An 18895-nucleotide genomic window follows, 5' to 3' on the forward strand; every position below is an offset into this window, starting at 1 on the left:
ATGTATGTTGCGTGTATGTTTGCGTATTTATGTTTTAAGTAATGTGTATGTGTGTGTGTGTGTGTGTGTGTGTGTGTGTGTGTGTGTGTGTGTGTTCGTGTGTTTTTGTTTGTAAACGTCAAACGTTTCCGCAAATGCAGCTCACTTACCTTGACCTCCAACAACACAAAGCGATCCCAGCAGGTGGCAGGCTTTCATGATAATACCTCGCTCTCCCCCTTCTCTCTGACTTTCACTCCTCTCTCTTTCTATCTCAATTTAATTTCGATTTCATTCCAAAAAAGATTTATAGGCATGGGAAACATACATTTACATTGCCAAAGCAGGTGAAAAAAATAAACCCCAAAAATCTCTCTCTCTCTCTCTCTCTCTCTCTCTCTCTCTCTCTCTCTCTCTCTCTCGCTCTCTCTCTCTGCATCAACGAATGGATATAACTGCCCATTCTAAATATTCATTAATTTATATTGAACTTCATGCATTTGTCTTGCTTCTGCTGTCTTTGCTAAAGCCAACGTTGTCTTTAAAAAAAGCCATTATCGTTACTTAATAATTAAATGCATATAAATGGCTCTGTACACCACAATTAGCGCATTATACAGTTACATGGGTGATTGTATTAAGTTACTTGATGTACAACTATGTATACATGTCTATATAAAGTATATATCCCTCTGGATCATCCCAATTCCTCTCAACCCTTCAGTGTATACTTCGTTCAATGTTTGAATGAATGAAAAACAAAGGAAACATTGTCATGATTAAGTACCGAAGGCTGCCATTGTTGTTTTCTTAATTAAAAAGATCAAGCTGTTTTGTTGACGGTCCAAAACGATCCACGTGCTCCCTTGTGTTTACACTCCGACGTGCCTACGTCACGCAGAACCCCACCCCAAAGCGAGTGTGGCTGACAGCATGTACCAGAGTACAGAATCTGCTTCAGCTAAAGGGCAAGGACACTGCCAGCCCTGGACCTTAACCAATTGCAGAAAAAAATCCCAATAGAATGGAGATTGCTGATCAAGGTATTTCATATAACGACGCGTACAGCCTATGGCGGTCTGCCTTTAAAAATGTAACATATGGCTAAGTGGATTATATTTTAAGGTAGCAAGCTGGCTAACTTTTTGGTTCACTAGGAGAACATATGGTACTTGCATCAAAGTCAATTCACGAGATCGACGGCATCATTCAAAGATTCCTTTAATATCTACAGATTCGTTCGCATTAGATTGCTTACTAAAGTAACACGGAAATAACAACGTTACAGTGCATAGTCATTAATAAATAATAGCTCTTTAGTACAGATGAGTAAGCATAACTGCATGCGACAACCTACATCCGCTAAAAGTGAGTCATTTTCAAGAAGTTACAAGAAAATGCTATGTTTGTTCTTTTAACTAACGGTAAAATACGAGTGTCATGGTTAGCTAGGGCTATTCCATTGTAGTTAGTTCATGTTCATAGTTCATTCATAGTTCATGTTTTCTTAGATAGTCATAGATAGTAGGAGGAAATTTCAAGTCAAATTGGGAGAATACATTATAGAAGAATGCTTTATGCACGACTAAAGCTAAGCATTGGGTATGGGTTCGGCAAAAATGATATGTGGTGTGTAATCGGTCTCTTCAAGACCTGGCAGTCAAACGTGATTTTAGTTTCCATAGAACTTGTACCTGCCACCCCCCAGCCTACCATATGCTCTCTATGCTCCTCTACACCTGCTTGGCTTCCCACTCCCCATCTCTACCGATTGTCATTCCCCACCCCACCCCACCCCACCCAAATCCTTCCCCTTATCAACTAATGCTTTATTAAATGCTAATGCTAGCTTGCCACAGTTAGGCTTTTAGGGTAAAAAAAGTTGGTTTTTTTGCGTGTTTCTCTTGCATTCAACTAGTTGTGCGCCGATCCTGTGAGGCAGGCTTTATGCTAAACACGAGGGAGCATTTGACGAGTAGTCAAAAGTTATTAATTTGCAACAACAACAACTTTTTGTTGTTCAAGAAATGAACAAGTGACATTAACAATTTAAATTCATGAAATATAATCAGTTGTTTTCAGCATTTCCTTCCTTTGCATTTACCTTTGCAGTTTGTTTGGACAAATAGGTTAAACATGATGTGTTGTGTTATTACTTGTTTGTATAGCAATATCAATCAAGTTCACATTTTACCACAAACAATTAATGCATGCTGTGTGTGTCAACACTTTCTCATCACTATTTTAATTTAGAATTAATTTCAGTTACCCACTTCTAATATAGAGCCTACAGACAACACAACTTCTGGCACATTCCACTCTAGATATTTCTTTCAACATGGTACTATGTCAGTCAGGTTTTATTAAGAAGAGGTTTTAAATCCTTGTAGCTTTCAGATTAACACATGTTTTAGTTGTTCAGAAAAAAATGCACAAAGATACACTAAAGACTACCTCTGCGCTGAGCAAATGCGTTTTGAGTCCTACATTAGAGTCAACAAACAGAAGTAATAGTACTTGGCCTTATATTATTATTAGCAGTACTAGTCTGCGTAGCTTTAGTCTAACATATTGGTATTATTGGCATTGCTCATTTTATTTTACCTAATTTAGATTTTGATGATGCCTTTTTTGTGATACATCGTGTGGTCACGTTCATTCACTCATCCTCATTAGTCTTTGGTCGAGGCCCACTCCTCATGAGTCAGGCAGATCTTTACAAGTCATCCTGTTATTCTCAGAGATTTATCAAATTATGCTGATCAACGCTACTGGATGGCCTGAGTTTGTCTTATTCGATTTTGAGGTTGCATTGATGCCATATTTCTCAGAAACAACATGCTGAGGCCCTCGTGAGCCTAGTGACAGATCCATGTGTCAATACCTGGCTTTTAGCTTGAAGGAACATCAAGAGCACGTCTGTTGAGTGGGAAATCTGGATACATGCAGGTATGGCATGCGTAGTGAAAGTGTATATGAAGATTTGTACTTTAGTGTGATGGTGATGTTGCGCATTGGGTGTTTTTTAAATGCCAAAGTTGTCAAGTTACTTGTACTTTTGCCTATAAGGACATGGGATAAGTAGTGTGAAGCCGAATGTAAATGAATGACATGCCAGTTCCTGGTCTTTCATTTACCCCCATCGTTATATATCGTTATATGGCTTCTATTCCACAAACTAATTTCACGTAGAGGTATATTATTAAGACGTGATGGTTTGATCCTCTATCACACAATGTAATGACGCGTTGGGTAAAAGCATCAGCCAAATGACTACATTCTGAATGGATATTGATATATATATATATTATATATTATTGTATGACACCATATGATGTTCAAGTTAAAGTCCCAATGCAGGCCAGGATACAGACTGAGGCCAAAGGTGATTCAAAGGTTCTGGGCAAGTCTGTGGGCAGAATGGGGGGTTGTGTGTTTTAACCCAGAGGCCTTTGTTACCAATGGATGCTGCCCCCGTCTCACTGTTTATCACCTGGACCAGAACTTGGCTTTTAGGACGACTTTGGCTGCATTTCTTTATTGAAACTTATTGAAAGTTATTTCAGATTCACTCAACAATAACAGGGTCATACAGCTAATACAATGAAACACACCCTAGCCTAGTTAACAGTGGCTGGGGGAGAATCTGCTGAGAGTTGATGCAGAAATGCCATCTTTGAAAGTTGTGGAGAAAAATCGAGGTAGTAGGTTCAGCTTTGGTATTTCATTATGTTATTTCCTGCTATTTCTTGTCCAGAGTCTACAGATCCCATCTCATCCTTTGCCTGAACATTCTTCTTTCTGCTCAACATTGAAAGCCGTGATGCTCAGGGAATGTGAAGGGAGAATATTTCTGCATGTCTGCAGTAGACACGGTCATCCCATGTCCCATGATTCTCGTTTCAAGAACCATCATGTGATGCGGTGCGCCATTAATAAGGAAGTAATTGATGCAATACTGTGCCTCGTTAAACACTTAGTAGGGGAAAAACATGTCTTGTTTGTTTCCTGTTACAGTCTGGTTGGATAGGGTGCAGAGTGGGTTGGTTGTCTTGGATTTTGCGATTGGCAAGCAAAATATATTTCATTTTCAATCTTTATTGGCCAGGGGGTCTAAGGTTGATCTGTTGGGATTTTCAGAAAGAAATGAGTTCAAAAGGGAATCTTTGAATTCATCATTATCATTTTGACTTAATGGTGCCGAAATAATGGCCTAAACTCCCCTTTTCTATCCATGATCTTAATAATTTGTCAGATAGATCTTTTTGATAATCAAATGGAATCTTTCTTTTTCACCTGTGTTTGGTGAGAGACCACTCATATGGAATAGATGTCCATAAATGCATTCATGCAAAGACCAACGGCAATCCAAACCTTTAGGCTGTGTCCACCGCCTGCAGGACGCTGCAGGCTTGCACTCCTCCTTGCTGTTGCTCTATCAAAGACCTGTGTGTGTCTGTGTGACTGATCTGTGTTAATAACAGATCATGTCTACGTTCGAGTTCCCTCATTGGTTGCTTTGATACGTTCTCTCCGCGACGGGAGTGCATGTCACTTCCTATCTCTTGCCGCTACAATGGAGAGCGCCACTCACTACTGTGCAACGGAGCAGGTCTGGCTGGACTGGCAGGCCTAAGCCTAACATGCCACCATAGCTTGCGTGTCTCGTGTCTTTGCCATACATCTGTTTGTAAAAAGGTAATTCTTTTCACATTAAGTCACAGGGAACATGCAAAACCACGATGGCACAAGTTACTCCTTCTAATAACATTTTCAATGGTGACCTTCCCCCCCCCCCCGGTAATCAGGAACACTGCTACTTATTCTCCCATTAGAGTTCATCTTAGATTCCAGACTGACAGCAGTTGCTTTATCACGACATGTAGGTTTTGAGGGGCTGCCTAATGTACGGAAGAAAACAGGCTATCTGTGTGTATATGTGTGTGTGCTACACTGCGTTTTCGCAGTGTAGCACACACACATATACACACAGATAGCCTTGCTTTTCAGCAGCCTAGTCTGACATTATCCAAAGAGCACTTCAGGCAGAATGGAAAAAAGGGCATTGGGTGCTTTTTATGTGTGTGCCCTGGCTGAACACACTCACTCACTCATTCTCTCTGTTACTCACTCACTCACCCATTCTCTCTCTCTCTCACTCTCTCACTCACTCACTCATTCACACATCCTCAATCACTCTCACACTCTCTTACACACAAACACACACACACACACACACACACACACACACACACACACACACACTCTCACTCCCTCTTCAATGTATTGGACTGAGGCATTTCTGCTGCTCTGGGCAGGACAGGCCTTGCTGGATTAGAGCCACTGCTGTAATCTGGGACACTGCAGATTACATCGCTTTTCATCTGTGACCCACCCCGCCGCCCACGTGTCATGTGACCCGCTCTCACTAATGGAACCTTTTCATTTGTTGTCCTCCTCCATTCAATTGTATGACAAGAGGCTGGGAGAGTGAGAGAGCGTGACTGAAAAGAGATATGCACCCAGGTGTGTGACTGGGAGCAGGTGATTGCCACGTTGTAGAGCTACAGTGAATATTGCTACTGCTGCTGCTGTTGCTACTGGTCGATAGAGATGGACTGGTACAGATTGGTAACGTGAAGGGCAGCTCGATTGTGCCGATCCAACCTTTGGGATTACAGCGGAGAGGAGAGGCGGCACATGTGTGTGTGTGTGTGTGTGTGTGTGTGTTACAACCATTTGAGTGTGTTTGTGTTTGAGAGTGTGTGCGTAACAGCAGGAGCTGGCGGCATTAGGTAACTCATTCACACCCGGAAAAGGAGAGAAAACTCTCACATGCGTCTTGGCCTGGGCTTTTATGGAGTATCCTACTGCCGTGTAGGCGGACGCACAGAAGGAGGCGCGGAGGACTGCAGAAACCCACACAGACATGCCCACACACACACACCGATCTACACACCTTTTAACGCATGTGACACGTTTGGCTTCACTAAGACACACAACGTCGTAACATTTTTAGTCCTACACATAACACAGGCAAATGCGCACACACACAAGCACACACACATGCAACCACTCACTAGTTACCGCTCTCAGGCACTGTCACATGAAGGCACTCAGCGCGTTAGCTTTCTCCGCGGCGCAAGGAACGGCAGCGGGGGTAGGTAGGTAGGTAGCGGGCCGAGGAGCTACAGACGTGTCTCTCCAGCGCACGTCTCTGTACCTGGAGAGCGGAGGGCACATGGACCCCCTGGAGGACTACCACTCCCCGTTCAACTTTGAGCAGGGCGTCAACGCCAGCTACATGTACCTTTCTCCTGAGTACGGAGACACTCCACCCGGCTCCCCAGCCAGCCGCACCAGAGGTATTCAACAAGGAGTGCTGTGTGTGTGCGCATGTGTGTGTGTGTGTGTGTGTGTGTGTGTGTGTGTGTGTGCTGGGAGGAGGAGGAAGTAAGGGTTTTAAGATTGATGTAGACTCAGTGTGTTTGCATCAATGAATCTAGACTTTGCATTTGTTCTGGGATTTTATGTGAATTACTTTTTTCTTTTGTATGCTGTAGATCATTTTAAATGATGATATAACTTTTGTTCATACCTCCCTTTACAATAATACAATCATTTACCCCATGTCACTAACATCCAAAACATTGTATGTGTTGCTTGTATTTAATGTGACTATTGAATCACAACAAAGTCAGAATGTAATGATGGCATTAGGTGGGGTTTTAGCATACACACGTGATTAAGTGGCCTAGCGGATCTTAACGTAACTCTGATCACTGTACTACTCGAATAGGGCAACATTGAGATGAATATAACCAATATCAGGTATTAGCTAATACTATAAAGATGAATCAATTGAATCTATCTGAAATCGAAGTCCTCAGTCCAATTTGGTGATTCTACCAGCTATCAACCACAAGCACTACTTACTATATGATAACAATGTCATATTTCAACACATGTAAAGGGCTGCAGTTAAAATTAATAAATTAGTAAAGTAAATAAGCGTAAACAAATCAGCAAAAACCTAAACCTAAACAAATCATATACATAATATATGTATAATTATATGTGTGTAGGCATTTACTTATTGTAATAATATGAGGGGCTTAACAGGGGCGCAACGAGGGGCGTAACGAGGGGCGTAACGAGGGGCACAACAAGGGGCGTAACGAGGGGCGTAACGAGGGGCGTAACGAGGGGCGTAACGAGGGGCGCGACGAGGGGCGCAACGAGGGGCGTGACGAGGGGCGTGACAAGGGGCACAACGAGGGGCGTAACGAGGGGCGTAACGAGGGGCGTAACGAGGGGCGCAACGAGGGGCGTAATGAGGGGTGTAACGGGCGCAACGAGGGGCGTGACGAGGGGCGTGACGAGGGGCGTAACGAGGGGCGCAACGAGGGGCGCGACGAGGGGCGTGACGAGGGGCGTAACGAGGGGCGCGACGAGGGGAATAATGAGGGGTGTAACGAGGGGCGCAACGAGGGGCGCAACGAGGGGCGCGACGAGGGGCGTAACGAGGGGCGTAACGAGGGGCGTGACGAGGGGCGTAACGAGGGGCGCAACGAGGGGCGCGACGAGGGGAATAATGAGGGGTGTAACGAGGGGCGTAACGAGGGGCGTGACGAGGGGCGCAACGAGGGGCGTAACGAGGGGCGTGACGAGGGGCGCAACGAGGGGCGTAATGAGGGGCGTAACGAGGGGCGTAACGAGGGGCGCAACGAGGGGCGTAACGAGGGGCGCAACGAGGGGCGTAATGAGGGGCGTAATGAGGGGCGTGACGAGGGGCGTGACGAGGGGCGTAACGAGGGGCGTAACGAGGGGCGCAACGAGGGGCGTAACGAGGGGCGCGACGAGGGGCGTAACGAGGGGCGTAACGAGGGGCGCAACGAGGGGCGTAACGAGGGGCGCGACGAGGGGCGCGACGAGGGGAATAATGAGGGGTGTAACGAGGGGCGCAACGAGGGGCGCAACGAGGGGCGCGACGAGGGGCGTAACGAGGGGCACAACGAGGGGCGTAACGAGGGGCGTGACGAGGGGCGTAACGAGGGGCGTGACGAGGGGCGCAACGAGGGGCACAACGAGGGGCGTAACGAGGGGCGTGACGAGGGGCGTAACGAGGGGCGTAACGAGGGGCGTAACGAGGGGCGTAATGAGGGGCGTGACGAGGGGCGTGACGAGGGGCGCAACGAGGGGCACAACGAGGGGCGTAACGAGGGGCGTGACGAGGGGCGTGACGAGGGGCGTAACGAGGGGCGTAACGAGGGGCGTGACGAGGGGCGTGACGAGGGGCGTAACGAGGGGCGTAACGAGGGGCGTGACGAGGGGCGCAACGAGGGGAATAATGAGGGGTGTAACGGGGGGCACAACGAGGGGCACAACGAGGGGCGTGACGAGGGGCGTAACGAGGGGCGTGACGAGGGGCGTAACAAGGGGAATAATGAGGGGTGTAACGGGGGCGCAAGGAGGGGCGTAACGAGGGGCGCAACGAGGGGCGTGACGAGGGGCGCAACGAGGGGCACAACGAGGGGCGTAACGAGGGGCGTGACGAGGGGCGTAACGAGGGGCGTAACGAGGGGCGTGACGAGGGGCGCAACAAGGGGCGTAACGAGGGGCGTAACGAGGGGCGTGACGAGGGGCGTGACGAGGGGCGTAACGAGGGGCGTGACGAGGGGCGTAACGAGGGGCGTAACGAGGGGCGTGACGAGGGGCGTAACGAGGGGCGTAATGAGGGGCGTGACGAGGGGCGTAACGAGGGGCGTGACGAGGGGCGCAACGAGGGGAATAATGAGGGGTGTAACGGGGGGCACAACGAGGGGCACAACGAGGGGCGCAACGAGGGGCGTGACGAGGGGCGTAACGAGGGGAATAATGAGGGGTGTAACGGGGGCGCAAGGAGGGGCGTAACGAGGGGCGCAACGAGGGGCGTAACGAGGGGCGTAACGAGGGGCGCAACGAGGGGCGCAACAAGGGGCACAACGAGGGGCGTAACAAGGGGCACAACGAGGGGCGCAACGAGGGGCGCAACGAGGGGCGTAACGAGGGGCGTGACGAGGGGCGTAACGAGGGGAATAATGAGGGGTGTAACGGGGGCGCAAGGAGGGGCGTAACGAGGGGCGCAACGAGGGGCGCAACAAGGGGCACAACGAGGGGCGTAACGAGGGGCGTGACGAGGGGCGCAACGAGGGGCGCAACAAGGGGCACAACAAGGGGCACAACGAGGGGCGTAACGAGGGGCGTGACGAGGGGCGTAACGAGGGGAATAATGAGGGGTGTAACGGGCGCAACGAGGGGCGTGACGAGGGGCGTGACGAGGGGAATAATGAGGGGTGTAACGGGGGCGCAAGGAGGGGCGTAACGAGGGGCGTAACGGGGGCGTAACGAGGGGCGTAACGGACGTAACGAGGGGCGTAACGTGGGGAGTAACGAGGGGCATAACGAGGGGTGTAACAAGGGGCATAACGAGGGGAGTAACGAGGGGCATAATAAGGGGTGTAACCGGGGCGTAACGAGGGGCGTAACGAGGGGCATAACGAGAGGCGTAACTGAATTGAATTGAAGGGCGATCACTGGTCAGTTTCCAGCAATTAACATTGCTATTCCCGCCGTGTCCTGGACCGCTGAGTCTGCCTTTCGCTTCCTGCTTCATTGTGGAACGCTTATTCCAGACTTTGTGGCCTTGAAGGACACAAGTGCAGCAGGTTTACAAAAACCCGAAGCACACCAGGCAGAGATTACGCACACAGCTAGCCCCGCTGGCGAAAATTATTCTCTGTACCCAGTTCTCTGTAGTGCATTTTTGCGGTACTTCTGAATTGAATGGTACTGCATTTGTTCTATAAACTGAAACGCATCATTCACAAGGAGGGAATTCAATTTGTTATCAGGAAGACGCTTCTACATTCTCTTTGTCAAAGGGGGTTTTGTCTAGCTTGACATTACGGGATTTCAAAAGTGCGTTATCATCAGGGGCAGACCAAAACGTTTCTGGAAGCAATTGGATAGCCCAACAACCAATCAGAGCAACCAGAAGTGGATTGGATAGACCGACAACCAATCACAGCAACCAGACGTGTGACAAATCAGCTTACATTAGATGAGCAGTTGTGGTTGGCCCGACCCAGGCCAGGTTTGCTGGAACTCTGCGTAAATGGGGTCAGGGTCAGACGCAGATGACAGAGCAAATAAAACACAAGGTCACAGATTTGTCTGGTTCCCAGCTCTGGGAATCCCTGTACATTTTCATAAATAACGTTTAAAGTTATAGAAGAAAAGCTCTTGAGACAGCGTTTTCAACAGAAAAGAAAAGATTTGGACGCTCTTTCCTTTTACGCACGCCTATGCTGCAGAAGTATTTTGCACTCTTGCGGCCTCAATCGACTCGTAAAAGACAATCTTGAAAGAAACATTTGACTTTGACTGGTTGGAAAGTTTTTTAGAACTGTTTCAGAACTCAACAATTGAATTCACGATCTTACAAACATACACAATATGCTGAAAGCACATGTTACTCAATGTTATTTAACCTCTAACAGTAAAGAAAATAAGATTGCCAAACAACCTGCTGAGTAAATATTTACATTTGCAGGTGTGACTACAAGTTCTTGTAGTTGCTAGAAATTATGCAAAATAACGTGTGGCCCAAACCTGTATGTTCGTTAATGCATATGATTAGTCATTTTGCCCTCAGGACTATTATGAATATATAATTTATTATTCAGTATCCATTTAAGCTTTTCAATTGTGAAAACTACAAATAGAATGTTAAAGAACTAGCTTTGTAGGTAATTATTGAATCATATTGTTGGCTGTTGCCGGTTCGATGGGTAGGACAGCTGTCGAAAGCCTCAATTTGCCAGTATGTTTTACAAAATATAAAAAAGATATAGTACACATGGTGTAAATTATAGCAACATGTCTTATGGCAGTCCCCTTGTGTGCCTCACTCCACAAAGTAAATATGTAGATATGTAAAGTGTGAGTGGTGTTATTTGTTATTTATATTAATTAAAGTTTGTGTGTCCAGTAGAAGTTGATTCTTCTAACCAAGCCATGGTTAAAGTAAAATTTGCAACTTCAGTTTGGTACAAAGGTGCATATAACCTGTCCCGCTTCTTGCTTTGATGTTTTTCTTGCAGATATTTACAACTGCATTGTGAAGCTGAGGTTTAATTGTCTAATTGTATTGCGTGCATTTGTTTGACTGCATATTTGTAAATATAACATTTAAACCATCTGGATTATCATTTTATCTTTTTGATTTCAATCAACATTCGTAGTTTAACTGTATTATTTTTGTTTTGTTTTTGTTATTATGGGGGCAGGATGGTGTTTTAGTGGCTAGGGTGTTCGACTCCCAGCAAAAAGGTACTGGGTTTGACACCTATGTGCCAGACAATACCATGCATCGCAATACCTGAGTTTCCTGTCACTTTGAACAGCTTCTAATTAAACAAACGCACCTTTTCAACTCGGGTGGGGCGTTTACCGTTTTTCAGTAAGTCAATTTTTAAATGTAAGCTGTAATGACATGTAACTCTTAGAACAGCTGGTCAGAGCTGAGTTCTTAATGTGTGCTGAAGGATGCCTCTGTTCAAACAGTATGTGCAAACATGATCAACCTCTAGGTTAACTCTGTGACCCCGCCCTGTAGGCCGAGGAGTCAAACGTCTCTCCCTCTCTGTCTCTCCCCTGCCATAGCACAGGATTCCTCCATCTAGAGAGTTCTCTGTAGTTGTCATGCTCATGCTTCATCCTAGGGCTACAGCCCTGCACATTCAAGATGTTTGTGTGTGTGTGTGTGTGTATGTGTGTGTGTGTGTGTAGTTTGGAGAATGCATATTATTAGGACTCGTGGCACACTTCAAACCCAAGCTAGCTCTGAGTCTTCTTTAGCGCTACAACTCAGCCTTTTTCCCTTTCCTTTCCCTGCTCCTGCATCCTCCCATTCGCAAGGCTCCCACATGGGCCTCTGATCCTAAAGTGATGTACAAGACAGTAGAAATGTGACGGTATGAAATAAGTATGGCATATGTATTTATCTATATGGATCGACATCCCCACTGCTGTCTCACTTATACCAAATACTACCACTACCAGCTAGGTCTCTCTGTTACAGTCTGGCTCCCATGATGGAATCCCTGTATTCTCTCCCCGGTCCATGGACCTCCAGGTCAGCAGACGCTCTCGGACCACCAGCCAGAGGTGGGTGAGGACGCCGTCTCCTCCATGGGCCCCGCCCCCCCCGCCCTGGTTCCCAGCCTGTCCCCGGAGGAGCAAGAGGCGCTCCAAGGAGAGCTGGCCAAGGTGGATGGCACGGGGTGGGGGGTGGGGGTCAGGATCAGTAGGGTTCAGGGGTGGTGGGGGTCAGGATCAGTAGGGTTCAGGGGTGGTGGGGGTCAGAATCGGTAGGGGTCACGGGCGTCAGGGGTCAGGAGTGATAGTGGTCAGGGGTGGTAGGGGTCAGGGGTCAGGAGTGGTAGGGGTCAGGGGTCAGGAGTGGTAGGGGTCAGGAGTGGTAGGGGTCAGAGGTCAGGAGTGGTAAGAGGTCAGGAGTGGCAGTGATGCGAGGGAACTGAGGCAGTCATAGGTCTCAGTTCTTCTTGCGGGTCTGCAGTATTGGACATTTTTTGGTTGCCCTCCATGATAATACATATGCTCGGGATGTGCAGGGACATTGTTGTTCCTTGGTTTGTATGTTGTCCCCCTGACATTAAGTTAGTGAACGTTGGCTTTGTTCAAACTGCTGATCAGGGTTAGGGCGTTGTGAAGGGTGTGATCATGTAATGAGTTCTGGTTCTACAAACCTTTGAACCGTTCCTCCGGCGTGGTTCAGGACAGGTACGGCCAACATATGTCTGCCATGCTTCCAGGTGGAGGATGAGATCCTGACGCTGTCCCAGGTCCTGACCGCTAAAGAGAAGGAGCTGGCGGAGATCAAGAAGAAGCTGGGCATCACTCCCCTCAACGAGCTCAAGCAGAACTTCTCGCGGAGCTGGCAGGAGGTCACCACTTCCAACGCGTGCGTAGCCTCACTCACTGTGGTCGCGCTGGGCCCAAAGCCTTAGTGTTGTCGTAGCCTTGGCACATACATTTCTACAACTGTGCCCCGATTACAGTGTGAGCACAAGAGCAACGGATGTCACGGATAGAACAACGTATAGAACATGAGACAATGAGACCATAATACTACAATAGATTTGATGACAAGAAATAACATTGACTTAGTTTGTTCCCCAAACGATACTGTTTCAAAGTAAAATAGCATCCCCTGCAATCGTTCTACTAACCTATCTCTATATAAAGACACTTCAGTTCTTCATGCATTCAAAATTGAGGGCACCTTTTCTGATTTAATCTTAGCAGCAGCTACCTGGCCCATGTAAACTTCAGGGCAGAGAAGGCTTTGGTTTGGTTTTACTCCTCTAAAGGCTGACATTCTACTGGAAAGGGTTTTTGTTTGGCATTCAACCTTTGGCTTCTGAGAGAGAAATTGTTTGGCAGATATGAAGAAGAAGGATCAGCGTTCGACCTTTCAGGTCCCCAGGGCCATCTCTCTTATCTTTTGTCCTATGTGGACAATATAATCTCACATACACACACGCACACACATACACATTCTCTATTCATTTCCTGTGCTTCTCAACCCTTCTGCTGGAGAAGCCGAAAGGCACTGGGCTTCGATCTCCAATATCCTCATCCTTGAGCACCAATCCCCCCCCCCCATGTGCTCCATAATGAACCTTATCTTGAGCGTATGATGAACGACCACATAACCCAACAGAAACCTCCTGCCCCTCTGCCTCCTCCTGCAGCTACCGGCGGACGTCCGAATCCTTCTCGCTAGCCGGTCTGAAGGCCTCCGCTGCCCTCTCCACCATGGGCTCCGCCATCAGCCGCAAGCTGGAGGACGTCAAGTAAGAGTCTCCAGCCAGACCCCCGGCCCAAAGAGAGCGCACAACCACCGATGGTTTAGCGTCCGCCACTACCTGCTGCCTAACCAAAGAACACATTAGAAAAGGGGGAAATAAAAATACAGGGAGGCTATTTTCTGTACTCAGTGTGTTTCATACTGATTGATATTATGATTAAATGGTACTGCCTTATACAAATATTTCTTTTTAATACATTTTTATGATTACTACAATCTGGGTAGAGTGCAATTCTGAAGCAGGTCAATGTTGAATCCCCCTTGAAAGAGAGATGGCCCACCAGAGGGGTAACTCTTCTGATGGATGATGGGAGAGGAACGTCCTGATGAAGTGCTTTAGAGGAAGGCAGCTGGCACTCAAGCCCTTCGCTAGGAGTTGCACAACCCCGCCTTCCACGTGACACATTTATTGTGCAGGCGCATGCATAACACACACTATATCTTAACTCCCCCCAGAGGCCTGGGCTGTAATCAACAGAGTACACTCAACCACCCCTTGGATCGAGTAACTAGGGGGTTGAGCAGCGTCCTACCATCTTGACTGTTCCGCTTGAAGCCTATCTCCAGTGGGTCTCTTTTTTTTCTCCCTCTCCCGATTCTAATCTCTCTCCTCCCCCAGTCCACTGGGATTATGGGGGGCTCTAAATAAGATTATCAGACCCCTCCCCCCCTCCCCCACCCACACACCCTCACGTATTAGCTGGAACGTATAGAGGGGTTGGAGGGGGTTGGGGTCTCAAAGTCGTGTGTGTGTGTGTGTGTGTGTGTGTACTTCTCACAAACGAATGACTTATGACTAACTGCTCTCTCTTGTCTTTAATGCTGCCGGATAGTATTCGCTCTTTACAGCATTCAGCTAGCATGCCTGTGATGAGGTAAGGCTACACACAAGCTAGCTGGCTGGCAATAGACTACACAGCTAAATAGAAAGAATTCTCATCTTTTGCGTTTTTTCAGTTCGTTGGTTTTTAAATGTTGAGTGTTCATTTATTTATGTTCTTGAATTCAGTGTGTTTCTTTTTTATTAAATAGCCAAAAGTAGTAAGACCAAAAGATGTCCTTCAATCATTCTGATATATGCAGTATAGAGAGCATTACAACACAGTCTATTTTGGTGGAATAAGGTCCCTAAAGGCGCTTTTGTTTTGCAATGAGGAAGTGTAAGTGATAGCTTGGTAGCTTGGAGATCTTCTCTATTATAACCATAGAGAAGCCCTGAAGTGGTATGAAAGGGAAACTAATATCTCACCCACCGGTAGAACAGAATGGAACCGGGTCATTTTAGAAGACCCTTCGTTGTGATTCACTGTAATCAACCTATGCTCAGTGTCAAGAGATCTGGACCTCATTAAACTCTGGATATCATATGACTCAATGAGAATGTGACTGTGACTTTCAGATATTCCCAAAACAGGTTTTTCACTCACTAGTCCAAAAGTTCTGGGTTCAAACCCCAACTTCCCAAGACCACATCTTGGTATCCTTGAGCAACATGCCTGTTAGTCACTTCGGATAAAACTGGACAGTACTGCTTAATGACTTCAAAGTAAATCTCTCTTCCTCTGACAGGAACAAGCCCACCTTCAAGTCTTTCGAAGAGAAAGTGGGCACTCTTAAGGTAACGTTATGCATCTAGTGTACGATCCAAGCTCTTCACAAATGACCGCCAGCATGTGTTTTTCATTTACAATTGTTTAATTGTTGAAATGTATCATTTCTGGTGGCCCACACTGTCTGCATTTAACTTTGAAGATGAGATAGTCTTTTATAAAATCAATAAAGTTATTCATCTGCCGCTGGTTGGTGACGTTGTAGATTGCGCACCAATCTATATATTTATATGAACGTTTCCCTCACCTCCTTTTCCCTCCTTTCTGGGCCTCAGACCAAGATGAGTCCACCCGGGACCCTCAGTAACCACGACAACCAGGATGGCAGCGCTAGTTTGGACCCTGAGCCTTTGTTCAGCCAACCCAACGAATTGCCAAACCAGGAACCGCCCACCCACTGACACACACACACACACACACACACACACACACACACACACACACACTCCACGCCTCTTGACCTCTGACCTTTGAACCCCCGCCACATATAATCTGCTCTGGCCCCGTGCCCGTGTCCTTTTGTGTGCCGAGACCCCTGCTTGTAATTGGAAACAAGTGACTTTTCTCTCCTCCATGTTTCTGTGGTGATTTAATGTTCTTTCCTGTCTGAAGCGTGTGCTTGCTACTTAACCAACATGGGATTGAAGGCACATGCTTGATGGTGGGTTAGGGGTGGGTTAGGAGTGTCGGGGGGGGGGGTATGCGCTCTCAAGCCAATCGTATGTATTACACTTCAGTTTGAAGGCTAGCACACGCCCACTTTTGCCGAATATGTTGAGAATAAAGATCTGAGTTGTTGCCTGAATGGCTTCCTCTTTTTATTCTCTTTCTCTTCCCTTTTTCCTCTACATAACTCCTCCATTGTCTCAAGTAACCAGCTAGTGAAACATAAAGCCCAAAATGACATTGTTGTTCTCGTGCAATGGCCACAACATTGGCTGAATGGCATTTGTTACATTTTCATGTTTTGGATACAATTGTCTACATTTTAGGAGTTAAAATAATTATTTTCTTCCATGAAAACTTTCCAGCTTTGGACCTACCTAATAAATAATGAAACCACCCGCCCCCCTCAAAGGTGTTTGATGAAAGTGATGTCTTTTTGTGATCACTGTCAAAGTGTTTTTCTTCCCCAAATAACACATAAACCGAAATTCCAAATGTATGATATACATCTTAACACAAAATGTTCACTGTTGATTGGGTGAATGTTTTAAAATCTAATGAACGGTGCTGTAGGTGGTATTCCCAAAGGTGAGAGGGGATAAATCCAGGTCCTGGGAGTGGGACCGCTGTTTTTTGTCAAGTCTTCAAGGTGATTTTGTTTCACACATAAATGTGTTAAAAGTATAAATCCAGGGCGCTCGATTATTTGTCAACTTTGTCAGTTCTTTCTGAAGTCCTGAAGCACTTGTCTGGGCAGGCACACGTGTGCTGAAACAATCCCCCTCCTGCCTCGCCGCCCGTGGGCGCCTGGGACTCTTATTATCGTAATAATAGGACATTATCCGAAATGACGTGCACAAATGTGACCACAACCGACTATGCATGCATTCCTAGCACTGGAGGAGTCGTCACCGCTGCTGAAAACAAAATACACGACATCAAAAGGTATAGGTACCACAAGCCTTCCTTCGACGTGAGCTGCACCGGGGTCCTTCCTGCTCGGCTGTGACCGCTCCATCAGTAGTTTTGGCCCAACCCCTGCTGGTTACCAGAGGGGAACCACCAGACATGCGTCTGTGGTGGAGACATTTCCCTTCGTCAAGTCAGCGCCGGCTATGGGGGACCTGTGGGTATTTCGACACCGTCGAGAGAGACACTGCAGAGCCCGAACGGAGGGTGTATAACAGCGAGGTTGTAGCAGGGACCTGCTTTGTTCAGTGATTAGCTTCAACTAGGTTACGGCGATGGGGCCACAGTCTGATGGAAGGGAAGCGTTGCTTTTAGCCGCTGGGGGGGGGGGGGGGGGGGGGATGTCAAGAAATGCTTATTTGCTGTTTGCCAACTAAATCTAATAAAACCGTTAACATTGAATATTTCTTATGTGTTGTTTGTATGGGTATGGATATAGTAATATTTAGTAAACTTTTGAATTATTTTTAACAGTCAGAATTCTAGGGAAAGGGACTCTGTGTGTATGCCTGTGTGTCTCTCCTACGTGTCACACGGGGTCAATGTGTTTGCATTTGTGCTTAATTTCTTCAGGCTAGTACCCACAAGATTTGTAGGAAATGGTACATATTTTTAGCCACTCTACTGATGAATGGTCACATGATCGGCCGCTACTTTGATTCTCTACCAGTTCTCCCATAGGCAATAGGGGAATTCCTACTCTACGCACGAACATTGAACATGTATGTTATTTGAAGGACCACGGAAGTTGCAAATGGACAATTGTTATTGTGATATTGATGAACTGTTGTTTTTTAAATGTTTTCTTACAACATAGCTTATATTGGACCCAAGTCCGGTCCTTTTTCGGTTACCGGACACACTCTTGATAGGGTTCATCGTTTAATAGCACTTTGTGGCAAATTCTGAGGGACATACAAACACATGAAGACCTAGTCTACATTATGATTGCACAATTTTATAACAAACAAACTGCATGTAAGATGTTTCAGCAATTGTTGTTTCATTAATTTCATTATCCTAACTAGAAACTTTAACATTGTTAAAATAAATAATCGATGTGTCCCATGAGGTCTGCTGTGACAGAGTCAGAAATGTATAGAAATGCAGGATCTTACATTGTATTGTGAGCAGGACCTGCAGAACCGGGTCAGCCTATTCTATTTTACGCAACAATTCCCATGAGATGATGACACAAGATGAAAATAACACACGTGTGTAAAACGTTTATATAAATGCATGCACACAACTAAGAGCACTATTTAAAGTGGTGATATCGAAGATCTCCATTTCGTTCTTTTTGGCAACACCTTTGGCGATAATTAAATGAAATTAAATTGCATTTGTATAGCCCGTAATCACAGGTACAGTCTCAAAGGGCTTAACAGGCCATATATTTATGATAATCCCCTAGCCTTAAAAAAAAATCCCTTAATTAGCAAGGTAGAATTCTTGAGGAGGATGCAGAGTGGGGGATCCCTCCTTCCAGGGATGGTCAGGAGTGCAACGGGTGCCATAAATAACATACATACAGTCACCATTGTGTCACGATCAGCCTAGCCAGTGGACTGAAGCAACTGGTAGGCTTATCTAAACTCCCACTTGTGATGTCACTTAGTCACAGGGCAGGGAAGGTTTTGAAGGCTTGAATTGGCTCATCCCACTAACACCTGGTGGTGAAATAGGGGCCGTTTATTCTACCCATTGCCATCTGCTAGTGGAAGCCCTATCCTTG

General features: G+C 46.5%; 1 protein-coding gene across 2 annotated transcripts; it reads left to right on the forward strand.

Moving 5' to 3' along the window:
* The first annotated feature begins 889 nt into the window (after positions 1 to 889).
* tpd52 (tumor protein D52) lies at positions 890 to 16185 on the forward strand. Of its 2 annotated transcripts, none has more exons than XM_079749943.1 (6): positions 890 to 1022; positions 12158 to 12291; positions 12858 to 13006; positions 13800 to 13901; positions 15485 to 15533; positions 15801 to 16185. In XM_079749943.1, the coding sequence occupies exons 1-6, from the start codon at positions 1004 to 1006 to the stop codon at positions 15924 to 15926; spliced, it is 579 nt and encodes a 192-aa protein (XP_079606069.1). In that variant the 5' UTR covers positions 890 to 1003; the 3' UTR covers positions 15927 to 16185. The 2 variants fall into 2 exon arrangements, with proteins under 2 accessions (XP_079606069.1, XP_079606068.1); XM_079749942.1 differs by lacking the exon at positions 890 to 1022 and adding an exon at positions 5961 to 6344.
* The last annotated feature ends 2710 nt before the right edge of the window (positions 16186 to 18895 follow it).

Source organism: Pollachius pollachius (assembly GCF_949987615.1).
Source record: "Pollachius pollachius genome assembly, chromosome: 13".
In the NCBI taxonomy this organism is placed as follows: Eukaryota; Metazoa; Chordata; class Actinopteri; order Gadiformes; family Gadidae; genus Pollachius; species Pollachius pollachius.

Excerpts from the sequence above, each read along its gene's own strand:
- tpd52 (XM_079749942.1), top strand. The coding sequence starts at position 6,221 with ATGGACCCCCTGGAGGACTACCACTCCCCGTTCAACTTTGAGCAGGGC. Across the intron at positions 12,292-12,857 it reads TCCAAGGAGAGCTGGCCAAG|GTGGAGGATGAGATCCTGAC; the intron begins GTGGATGGCACG and ends CCATGCTTCCAG. Across the intron at positions 13,902-15,484 it reads CGCAAGCTGGAGGACGTCAA|GAACAAGCCCACCTTCAAGT; the intron begins GTAAGAGTCTCC and ends TTCCTCTGACAG.